The sequence below is a fragment of the Charadrius vociferus genome, unplaced genomic scaffold (assembly GCF_000708025.1).
Source record: "Charadrius vociferus isolate BGI_N301 unplaced genomic scaffold, ASM70802v2 scaffold379, whole genome shotgun sequence".
In the NCBI taxonomy this organism is placed as follows: Eukaryota; Metazoa; Chordata; class Aves; order Charadriiformes; family Charadriidae; genus Charadrius; species Charadrius vociferus.
Genome location: NW_009649938.1, coordinates 256,390 through 269,057, shown reverse-complemented (window position 1 = coordinate 269,057; position 12,668 = coordinate 256,390). Strand labels below are relative to the sequence as shown.

The window sequence follows — 12,668 nt, the reverse complement described above, 5'->3', positions numbered from 1 at the left end:
ACTTCTTAGACCAGAATAATGTGGGTTGACCCCTGTCAGCAGACAAGCACCTGCACAGCTGCTCGCTCACTGCCCCTTCCCCAGCAGAACAGGGGTAGAAAACAGGAAGAAGAAAAGTGAGAAATCTCATTGGTCAGGATAAAGACAGCTTAATATGTGTGGAAAGGGGGGAGAGGGGGAGGATGACAAACAACCAAAAACCCCAAGTGATGCAAAGGCAATCACTCTCCACCCCTAATGGCAGACTGACGCTCAGTCTCTGAGCAATGGCCACCCTGGAAGCCAACCCCCCACCTTTCTTCTTCTTCTGCCCCATTTTTGTTTTTTTTGCTGAACATGAATATGTTACAGAATATCCCTTTGGTCAATTCAGGTCAACTGTCCCACCTGTGTCCCATTCCCAACCACTTGCTCCCCGCCTAGTTTCTGTAGCTAGATACGAAAGATGGCAGCAGACAAGAACAGACAATTGTGAAATTAAATATGTATCTTCTTACATGGTGACATTTTGCAGCATATGACAAGAGGCCAAACATTTGGGTTTCATTTTTATTTTGTGGGATGCCATGCTCCTTCAGAGCTGCAGTGTGGCTCAGAATTTGAGTCACAGTGTTCTCAAAACATTAAGGCAAATATAAAAGAGGAGAAACAGCTTTAAATATTGATAGCACAGTTATGTATTGCTAATATCAGCCAGTATCTCTTAGCTTGAAAGATGGGTTTGTTTCTTTTACTGACAAATGTATGCAGGAACATTAGGGGTCAGGGATAAATGTGTCTAGAAACAAATTAAATCCATCAGCAGTTTGGGCTTTTTTGATGAGGCTGAGATCTTCCATTTCCAAACCAGAATCTGTCCCGGGCCCATTTCATCTTCCCTCTCCTGTTTTTCCCCCCTGCTCCACCCCGGCCCTTTCCACCTTTCTCTTCCTGCAAGCTCAGGATGGCTGTCATCTACTCTGCATTTCAGAATTTGTCACCACCTCACATCCTAAAATTAAGTTCTCCCCGTTGACACTCCATCTTAATCCTTGCTCTATCAACTTTCCTTCACATTCTCCTAGCTATGGAGGACAAAGCTTAACTCTGAAAGGAGGAGAACAGAATAGTACAACTGACAACAGAGAAACTTTAATGGAGACTGATACACGCAGGCTAAATAGAGTAAAGGATAAGCTTTACTCTTTTTATTCTTAAAAATAATACGTACAGTTAAATCTCCATTATCTGGGGAAAGTGATGTCTTGGATTGAAGGGTAACTGAGATGAGTTATTGCTTCTTTTGGGTCTGCTGTGCCACTTCAGACATGTCCTTGTGATGCTCCAGGTCTCCAGGAGGCTTGTTAGCATGTACAGCAATATATAGTCTAAGTGGTCCCTCTAGCAAGCTGCTCCTGAGCCAGAGCTAAGAGGCTCGTGCAAACATAGAAGTGTGTTACAGCTACTCCCAATAAATTACACTAGTTCTATGCGCTGCCACTTATATCTTGCCTTGAGTGAAGAAGCAACCTTTTCTATGCTGGATAAACATCACAAGGATAATGGAGAGATGACCGTTTTGGTTTTTTTTTTTTTGCAAATACGTGCAATTCTCTGAGAGTAATGCAGTGGTAGGATCACTATCAGTATCTTAATTGATCATTACTCATTAAAAAATGTGTGTGGAAACCACTGTTGAACTAAAAGAACAGCACCAGTACTCAGTACCAAAAACAGTGGCCTTAAAACTGAAACACTAATACAGTACTGGTCACAAGAGGGACGTGGATGCTCAGCAGGGGGGATGTATGGCGGTGTGGGAGGCCTGGGGGGACGGGGCCGTGGTGGCTGCGGCTGTGTATCCCAGTCCGGATACCAGTAGGCATAATCTAAAAAACAGTGAAGAAACAGGTATTAAGACCCATCAACCTTAGCCATAGTTACAGGAAAGCAATTAAGAACAACTTGATACGTACTTATCAGCTTCTCACGTTCTGTATTTTCTGTAGAGATAAGAAAAGGAAATAAATGTGAGTAGCATTCAGTGGTGGTTCTTAATTTAAAAAGGAAACCCATTGCTGCTGCCTGGCTGATTGCACTGACAATGCCAGGCAGTGCTTAAAACGTCCTGCAAGGGGCAATTAGGCCAACAAGAGTGGGTTGCTGGCTGACGTGGGGCTCTCATTTATTATTGAATTGAAAGAAAGGCAGAAAAAAAGCAGTTGCATTAGGAAGAATTTGTGTCGTGGGGAGGAGGGAATAGCAAATAAAACCAAAACTTGTAATTTATTAAAAATTGATACACAAAACAAATTTAAGTAGTTACAGACAGACAAACCTAACAACTAAATTTATTACAGAAATACACCTTTACTAAGAGCTTTGATGCATTTGCAGGATTGCCTACGTGCATCCTATTGGAATTGCTGATTTGCCTTATAGGAGAATACGATAAAACGAGTTGTAGGATCTAGCACTTAATTTTTAAAAGCTCTTTTCTCCCTCTCCCTCCCCCTAGTCTTTGAGATGTTTCTAGTTTTCCTGTGATGCATCAGTCTGAGACTTCAAGATGAGTCAGCCAGGATATCACAGAAGGAAATAAGGATACCAAATGCTCAATTATTTCTACAGCTGAAGCTATCTAGAGCCTGGCTAGTAGAGACCATTCCCATTAACCCTCTGTATAAAATTAATATTTGATTTAAGACATTGCTGCATGTCCTTTAATCTCTACTTAAAACACTATTTGGGACTAATTTGGGACTAGGTGTAATGACATAAAGGTCCCCAGCTGCAAACTGCTGTGGAAAAACAAGCTCTCACTGCTGTACTTCAGCAAATTGTGGCAGTTAGAAATAAGTGTCCTTTTCAGTATAATCTCATTATTGGTTCACAGCTATAGTTTTCTGGAAAATGTGATAGGATGTACTAAACAAGCAAGCAAGAAGTAGTACTCATACTACTTCTTCTAGGGGAAAAAATAACCAGACAGAGAATATGGTTGGGGCTAAAGTTTACATATGACTTCCTTATCAGACAAAAGGCAGAAAGTAGTCTAACTGATACTCCATCAGAAACTCTGGCTTCTATGTCTGAGAGCCTTCAACAGCAAAATATTCTGATTAATTCCTTCTTATACTATCCTTACCAGGGTTTGGCACTGTTGCTGTGTGGTGGGCTGCAGACCCTCTATGTACTTACTCAGTGCAAATTGACTCACTGTTGTATTTCCACAGATAATTATGCCACTTCTATTTCTATGCAATTTTCTTAGTAGATCACTTTGGTCTTACCACAGAGCTTGTCTATGCACTTCTCATTACTGCATCCACTGCATGGTCGTCCTACTTTATACGGTTTTCTTGGGTAATTCCCCCTGCAAAGCAGAACAGTATTTTGTTAGCTCAGTCGTTTGAAAAGCAATTTAAATACATGGTTTCATCGCATCGTTACCATAATTTATCATGTAAAGCTACTATGGGGGGGAAATCCCTTTATCCAAAAACTAGTCATTGCAATTGTTTGACATTCCTTTTAGATCAGATTAAAGCTCTCACTGGCATGGGGAGCAGCTACCTGGTGACTCACCATCTGAAATTGAAGAGACTTCCCAGGTAATACTGTGTAAGCATACAAGAATCTGCCTCTAGTCCCTCATTACCCATCTGTATTTTAAAGAAAATCTGTAAAAGGTAAATCCAGAATTTACAAGGTATGAGATAAACTAGAGGACTGTCTTCTTTTCATTTTTTCAATTAAAATGTCTTGTTTGAAGTTTGGGTGGGGCCATAGAGAGATTTAATCTTTCTCAAACGGAAAGCTTGCACCTTCCCTACTTTTTCTGCAGAGACTGAAGTCAAAACAGATTTTATTCCACCATCTTGGTTAAGGTGAGTGCTCTCAGATGTGAGATGCTTGCCTGCATTTTTACAAAGAGATTTTCTGCAGCTCTGACTATGTTCAGCAGCTTCTGCTCTTAATGGATGGGGGAAGTTTCCTTCCGACCGGTGACATGTGGACATAGCTTCTGCTGAAATTTGTTATGACTGCTCCCATTGTTGTTAGCATCTGATACCAGCTTGGTTATAGGACATTTAAAAATTAAAACCCCAAAATCCCAAATGCCATAATTAACTTACGCTGGCCCATAGTTGCAAACAAAATGTGCTGCTCGGAAGAGCCCCGGAAAATTTTCAACTGTATTGCAGAAGTGGACTGCGCAGCCAACTTTGTAACTCTCTGCCCAAACGACCTGAAGGGCAAAGGGAAACATGTAATGCACCTGTTCAAACACCGAAAGAGCCACAGCATTAAGGGAGGGAGGAGAAGGGGAAGTTTAAAACAGACAACACAGGAGCAACATTGACAACCCAAAGGGCAGCTTAGACAAACGACTGATCGATAGATGCTTTTGCATTTATTATCTGTCTCCCCTGGGAACATGAAGTTGTCAGGGGATAATCCCTTTCCAACATTACTAAAAATAGGACTCAGGCATCCTTGGGGCTCGGAGTAGTTATTTCCAATCTCATGCAGCAATAAACTGGGGGGTGAAAACCCCTGCTGCAATTCCCTATTCCAAAGCGGTCCGTTTCAAACCTGTGCTTGGATTTTCTGTAAAACCATTACATTATAAACCACTGGGTGTGTAAGTCTCACCTGGGTGTAGTGACCACACATGCCAATACAGCTATTGGTGTTGAAATCATAGCTGCTGACTTCATTAAACCAATCACTGAGAGCTGCATCCACGGAGAAGATGGTGGCTGTGCCAGTCCAGATGTTTTCTCCAACAGGAGTAAAGGTGGGGTGCACCTTCCCCAGCATTTTAAGGTAGATATTGTGCTTAAACTTGCACTTCTTTGCCCACGCTTTGGCAGTCTTAGCTAAAGCAGCATCCCAGGACTGTAGAAAAGGAAGAAAACAGAATATGACCTGCACTGCAGTGACCTTGCTGAATTCAAACATCTTTAAACGGAAACTTGTAAGGATTATTTTCCCCTTTTCCTGCTTCCCATCCCTGCATTCAGTTTCTTTCCCTGACTTGACATTTCTACTCCCACAACAAATTTATTTTCTTCTTTCTCCCTTAGATATTGCAGGACACATCGTATCTACCCAGTGTCCCATGGTATCTGACTTGTTAAAATACTTAGAGCTGGACTGCAGTTTTTAAGCGGCGCGGCCTGAGAGGAGGCAACTGGGTGAAACCCTCAGCCTTAGAGGGGCTTGAGGGACTGTATGCCTGGGAGCTGTTGGCTGTCCCGGGATTTGTACTTTGCAATTATCACTAGACCAGAGAGGAATTCTGTTCTGCTGGATAGGACGGAGAGGAGGAGAAGAGTCACAGCTGCTCCCTCCCCCAGCCCCTTCTGCCTCTTTGCTCTTCTCCCTCCTCAGTGTGTGACCAAAGGAACTTTTAAAAGGCTCACTCATCTCTGCCAGGCTGAGGAGGAACCATTCCCGTCCTAAGTGGCACAAATGACAATTTGAGAAACCGGTCTGCAAGACTTGCCGAAAGATTTTATGCCACCAAATAACCAGGCAATAAAAAGGCATGTAAAATTCCATACAGACAAATATAAGTTAAGGGATGTGTTTTTTTAAAAAAAAAAACAAACAATTTTGACTCTGTGTTCATAATGACAGGTTTGGAGCTGGCTATCACCACTTGTAAATCAATGTTTAGAAGTAGTCTGAAAAGCAAATAATGTGTTAGAAATTCCCTGAGAAGGAATGAAGAATAAAACCAGGTATATAATTACACCACTGTAGCAGTCCTGTTAAATGCTGTGTGCAGCACCTCACCTTAAGAAGGCGATGCTAGAACTGGAAAGGACAGAGAGAGCCTCAAGGAGGATGATCATCCTCAAGTATGATGGGCTTTCATAAAGCACCAGAGGGTGCTCCGCAGCTTTGTTCAGAGGCAGCTGGGCATCTTGTGTGAAGCAGGTAAATAAGCAATGATTACTTGCTCCTTCCAGTGCAAAGACCAGAGACTATCAAACAAAGCTAGGAATTTACATGTCCAAATGAAACGCCAGGAGACATTTTCACGCAACTCGTGGTTAGGCTGTACAGCTTTTTGCTACATGATGCTAGGGATGATAAAAACCTGCATGAGCTCAAGGTTGAAAAAAATGATACAAGAAAAATCCATCAACAGCTTTTAAATATAATGCAATACCTTTGATTCAAGAGGTTTCTCTATATGTGTCCTGTTCTTATTCCAGGCTTGCTGGATCTTTGGCCTGCGCAGCTGAGTTCGCTCATGTGTGCTAGCATTTTAAATTAAACATTGTTTTTTAAAATGGCAAGAACTTAAAATCACAAGTAGTCTGAATTTTACCCCTTTACAATGAATTTCCTGTCATAGAAATGATTCATAGTGTGCATGCGGTTATGCATCTAACTTCCTTTGCAGCTATGCTACACTGCTGGAGGGCTCAGAGCAATGACATTAACTGACTGGCGTTACCTCCTTCAGCTGTCCAGCCGCCTTCTTCCTCATCTCTTCCACCGAACAAGCTGAGACCTATCCATGGCCTGTTCTGATACCCATTATATTTATAGGAAGCTCTGCTTTCCACCCCAGATATTAGCATCCCTACTCCCCAAACCCAGCTACAGCAAATGAAGATTGGGTATCTATAAATGGATGCCCTGGCAAATCCCCCTTTCTTCAACGCTTGCTCTAGATTGGAAGAAACAAGGGGAGCTGATAGATTGTCAACAAATCCTGTTGTGCTGAGAGCCTTCTTAGGAGCTTTGTAATACCAAGCAGCTTCCCTGTATGAAACCAGTCTAACACCAAACAGATTACTATCTTTCTTAGAAAGAGGTAAATGAAACGCTGAGAACTGAACACTATTTTTTGCAATACAGCCCTTTCCTCTGGCTGAAGTTTAGAGTAGCCATCTGTCCCTAAACAAAGAATTCCCTTCGAATTACTAAAACTGAACAATACTGTGAAAATTAATATCTTTTCTATTTCCTATGATGAACTAACATATATAGTACAAAAATCACTGACAGAACGGAAAATAAAATCACAAGCCAAATGAAGAATAAGATGGGCTAAATCAGCAGCACAATCTATATTAATTTTCAAACAGATCACGAACGCCTCCTTACCATGCGAAGCATATTGCTGGCTGGTGGATTCACCTTGGATCGCAACTGGTTGTGAGTTCTCACACAGTCTTCAATGAACTTTGCATCTTCTATGTCAGGCAAGGGATATTGCAGATAAGCATGACAGCAAGAAAAGAGATCCAATAAGAACAATACAGCAAAGAAAAATGTGATTTGCATAATTCTTCAATACTTCCAGTATTTATTTTTTTTTAAGTTTTTCCAAGAAAAATCTTTTAGGTGGAGATAATACTGGCAAGCAGTTCTTCAGAGGTTGTCCTCTGGGTGCGGAAGCATTTGAAAGTGTCAAAGTAACAGGAAGCGAAATTGCTTCATAAGGTGCAGCTCAGCCTGATGTCATAGCTGGCTGTCAAAGGGTAAACCGTGAAACTGGCATCTGCCACATGTATTAGCCAGGAGCACCACTCCATGTACACTTCTGCCTTTTCTTTGAGCACGCTCCATTCTGGTTGACTGCCAAAGCATTCTGCGCCGGTAGGTCTTATCTGAAGAGACGCAGTAGAACAGCTTCCCTAAAACCTGCATCAGCCATAAAAAATGTAGCTTTGACAAAATACAAACCTGCTGTTCAGCTGATCTTCCTACAGTATGGCTTACTCATACCAGCTCAGTTACAATTATTTTGCAGGACCTTGCTTCCATTTCGGAATTACTCTGAATGAGGGAAGCTGCATATATTGAAATTTGACCTCAATACAAGAAAAAAAAAAGTTCCTCAACAGCAGCTTGCTGCAGAACACACCTCCTGACCTGGTTTGGTGTACAACAAAAGTACAATTTGGAAATCCCAAGCTTGAGCAGGTGTGGATTCTCTCCTTCCTTAGCCATTTGCCGTTATCTGATAGCCTGAAATGACCGGAGGAACTTCCTGTGCTCCTGGAAAGAGAACGGCAATAGGATTAGCACTGTTGGTGTAAAGTTCCAAGTCTGATCCCTTCTTGGGGAGGTGAGATGGGCTGCGTCGGGATTTGTTTTGTCTCACCAACTGTTCTACAAGCTGGCTGAATTTCTTTCAAAGCTACACCAAATTGTATAAACATGCAAGAGCATAAGAACAACCGTATGTTTTAAGAGCTAAGGTTTTGTAACTCAGATTTAGGTAGGTTTACAGAGAAAATATGTTGTAGATTGAAAACAACAATTCAGGGGTCTGATTCCCTGCTCAGTTTTGCAGGTCAGGCCTTATCCTGCCAAACACTTGTGGAAATTATCATTCTGGTGTTGCCTTCTCTGTTTGCTTGATGGCTTTTCCCTCTTAAATAATACCCTTGATTTGCTTCAGAGAGTCTTGTAACAATCCGTACACCTAACTCAGATAGGCTGAAGGAGCTGTAGCCCTCCAACACCATCACAGCTGTACCTATCTGTGCCATCGATGGGAAGCATATAATGAAATATTTCTCTGTGTATGGATGTCTGTGCATCTCTAATGCTCACCCTCCTCATAGCCCTGACATGATTTCTTGATCAATTTCATGAAGGTAGGGGCAGCTGTAGGAGGCAAAAAAGTGTGGGAAGGGACCTTTTGGTGTTTGAGATCTTTTGGGAAAGAAACAAAATTGGGAACCTCCAATTATTCTTGTTGGACAGGCTTAACACTGCCCTTACCAATAAGCAGCCCTCAGAGGCACTAAAGACACGGACAGAGGGGGAACTCAATAAGTATTACCTTTTCTTCCTCTTTTTTTTTTTTTTTTTAGAATAGTTTCCTGTGCTTTGAAACTCTCCCAGTAAGATCACCATTTTTTTTCTCTAATAAAGTTATTTCTGTTTAAGAAAGACCAAGCTGAAGTGGTCAGCGGGAGGAGACTGGCCACCTTCTTTTTCTCCATGGGCACAGCAAGCTGTGTGCAAGACATTTTTGGTCCTGTCACGTCCTTGATGAAAAGATGCAAGAGGCACTACCAGTCATCTCAAACTCTCACCTCCCTGCGGACTCTGCCTTCGGGTGTGCCGCTATCAGTGCCAAGGTCCCTTGTCTAGTAGACATCAGTTCTGTTCTCTTCTGCTGTCATGCTCTATCCTAGAAACCGTGTGTGGGCATTGGCAAAGGTGGTAGGGCCCTCAGCTGTGGTGGGACATTTTAAAATGTACAGGAGGATGGCCTCTTGCTGGCATTGGTGACTGCTGGTCAGGCTGGGATGGTGAAGGGGATCTTGGGAGGGAGGTTTCCTCCTGTGGGTGCCATTACCTTCTGTCCTACCAGAGGACCGAGGTTGGTCTCTCCCATCAGCTTCTGGGCTACAAAGATCCACCATGTGCACTCCTGAAGCCCACAAGGTACTATCCAGGTGCCACGGGCAGTATGGTGTGTGTGTGTGGAGCACCAGGTAATGGAGAGATCCTTAGATCAAATTATGAGAGTTTAGATTCACTATGGTGAACGGCCCTCTCCCCTGCTTCCACACCGAACACAGAAGGCCTGTCCACTGCTTTGTTCCTTCCAAAGTCATCTTGCCTCTTTTCTAAACCAGGGCCAACTGAGCTCAGTTTACTGCCAGTTATTCTTCCTCCAGCTGAATTATTACCCTGAAACTAGAAAGTATGTATGTTTTCTCTTTCTTTTTCTTTTCTAATAATGCCCATGCAATCTCTGAGAATCTAAAGCCTTTGGTCAGCTAGACAATGTAAAACTATGATTATATTACAACTACATGCAATTTGCACAAAAACTATCATCACACTAAAACTGCACCACTAATTTAGCAACGCAGTGATCTTGCAGTTATATGTGCAAGCAGCTGAAATTCTGTGCTTGGAAACTGAACTGAGATCTTTATGAAGTAGGAAATTTTGACATATCCAGGATAGTCCAGGTTATACGATGCCTTCGTGCGGAGACGACTCTGGCTCCATCTAGTGACTCCATCTGTAATCAACGCAGAAGCCCAGCCTGCCCTCAAGCATCAAAAAACGTTGTTTTCACCAAAAGAGAGTTATAATTCTTTGCCAGCATTAATCAGTGGATCTTGTAAACCAGATGAAAATTAAGCTTTGGGATTTGGATGTCACATTCTATTTATCTGGACAATACAAGCCTTGCCTGTCCCTGCATGGATCTCAAGTGAAATTTAGCACAACGAGCTGGGTATGGGCGGGAAGCTGTACAGCCCAATGATTTTGAAAAAATGCCCACGTTTACATCCCCCTTTCTCACCTCTCACCCGCTTTCAGTTTAAATTGGCTGGAAAAATAAGACCTCAGATTTTTAGTTTTTCCCTAATGTATCATTCAGTCAGAGGAATAAAGGCTGGGGGATTACAGATTATTACAGATATCCAGGATGCCTGGGAATCTGTAAAATTGCATTTAATTTTGTCCTCAAATCATCAACTACACCCAAGAATACTGTTACCTGTGTTGCGGAGAGAACCTGTTCGTTCTTGACTTCCCAGGTTCAGCTGAACAAACAGGGGTGGATCTGCTGGGTTTTCTTGTTCTGTCCACAGGATTTGGCAGCTGCAAAATCGTTTGTGATTCCAGGCCTGTGAATAAACTAATATTCTGACATGCATCGCTACTTCTGTTACACAGTCTCACCTCAGGGCAGAAAACAGGTTAAAGGAAAGGATGGTGGTGGTGCTGGATTTCCACAAGAAATAATTTCCAATAAACTATTTTGTATTTATTAAAAGCTAAAAAAATCTGGCAATTATTTAGTAACAGTGAGGCTATAAAGAGCCTCATAATTAACAGGAGAGGCCATCAGTATGTGGTTGGACTGCAGGTAGTTTTACTGTTAGTTTTGATTAGGAGAATTTGCACGTTGTTGCTTACTGCATCTATGCCCCTTAGCGTAACTGAGCAAAATCACACTGCACTGCTCACTGCATTCTCTGAACAATGTACCAGGACGTCATCGGACCAAAGCACAAGAGGTTGGTAGGGTGTTCTTTCCCCTGTGGTGCCACCTCCTGCCAGTCAAGGTGGCCCTTTATTGCATCTACTTTGCCCCTCAAGGACAGCCTGTTTCAGTTCCTTCCCTCAACCAAAGGATAAGGTTAAGTGTGAAGCACTTGGCTTCACACTTGGATGGCTCCTCCCTTTGGTGATAGCTCTGCTAAAGACTGGGAGGGGAAAATGGATAGGCAGTGATAGCGCTGTGGAGGACAGCAGCCTCCTTAACCATATAAAGACCTGAAGGGAGGGTGTACAGAAGACAAGACCCAGGCTCTTTTCAGTGATGCCCAGTGACAGGACAATAGGCCATGGGCACAGACCGGAACACGGGAGGTTCCCCCTGAACATCAGGAAATACTTTTTTACTTCGAGGGTGACCAAGCACTGGTGCAGGTTGCCCAGGGAGGCTGCAGAGTCTCCATCCAGAAGCTGTTTGCTCATGGACCTGTGCAACGAGGTGTAAGTGGCCCTTCTTGAGCAGGAGTGTTAGACCAGATGACCTCCAGAGGTCTCTTCCAACCTCAACCATTCTGTGATTCTGTGATTCCTTGATGGAGCCAAAGCTTCAGCAGGTTGTGCAGGACGAAGGATTTAGCATGACTTCAACACCACAGATACAGGAAGTTTGTTGCAGAGTACAAGCTTATGCCTAGCTGGGCAGGATCTCTGGTTATCTTCCTTGCCCTTCACACATGGTTTAAATTTCTTGAACTTAAATTACTATCATGTGTCACATTTGTTTCTTTCTTTTTAAATTCAAGGCATTTGAAAAATGAGGTGGCTTTTCTGCTGTCCATTCTAAGCCTCTTTTCACAGGATAACACCAGAAATGGTTACTGCACGGCAGCAGTATGGAAGTGTGAAAGTTTGAGAACCGCTACAATACTACTGGAGTATTACAGAACAGTACTCAGGAATCTCCTGAGAGAAGATACAGCAGGCCATTAAAGTCCACATCCATGCTGTTTCTCAAAAGGGTATCTTGGAATGAACTATCTTCTCAGCCACTCCTAGATTTCCTCCCCAAAACACCAAATTGGGGAATGTGGCAAACTATATGTATTTTGTATAGACACCGCAAGAACCAGCACTGAGGACAGAAACCTAGTGTCACAAGTTCAGGAAAGCAGAATGAAAAAAATATTTTCATGGATGGAAAACCACTTCCTTTACTGAAACAGGATCTGATGGCATCGCTATCTGCAAATCATTCAGTGCTGCAAATTCCACACTGCTTAGCTCAGGAAAAACACTAAAACCGTATCTCAGGTGAAAGGCCTGCTATCAGCCTGGCATAAATACAGGCAGTAGGAACTGAGCTTTGGGAGACTGCAGACCTCTTTTTCAACCATGCCTTCTCTGCAAGGCATACTCTGATTGTTACAGTCCTAATGGTAATGGAGTTACTAAATGAAAAGAAGGACAGTTATTCTTAAGGATAGGAATTACTGTGTTACATATGAGTTTCTTCCGGGCTATTGTCACAGCTACAAGCAGAAAAACTTATTTTTTAATAACTGACTGTATATGGGGGGTTTTGTTTGTACAAAAGCAGCATCCTAAAACTATGCAATATTAACACTTTAAAACTTGAATGAGCTTTATTGTAGTACCAAATTTTGTATTTCAGGTAC

At 42.5% G+C, this 12,668-nt stretch overlaps 1 protein-coding gene across 1 annotated transcript; it reads right to left on the bottom strand.

Annotated features, from left to right (window-relative positions):
* Positions 1-1,641: 1,641 nt before the first annotated feature.
* LOC104292096 (glioma pathogenesis-related protein 1-like) lies at positions 1,642-7,293 on the bottom strand. The gene is made up of 7 exons (XM_009891419.1): positions 7,114-7,293; positions 4,639-4,884; positions 4,119-4,231; positions 3,273-3,355; positions 1,956-1,982; positions 1,840-1,868; positions 1,642-1,764 (listed from the first exon to the last, which is right to left on the bottom strand). Exons 1-7 carry the CDS (start codon positions 7,291-7,293, stop codon positions 1,642-1,644), a joined length of 801 nt encoding a protein of 266 aa, XP_009889721.1.
* Between the last annotated feature and the right edge of the window lie 5,375 nt (positions 7,294-12,668).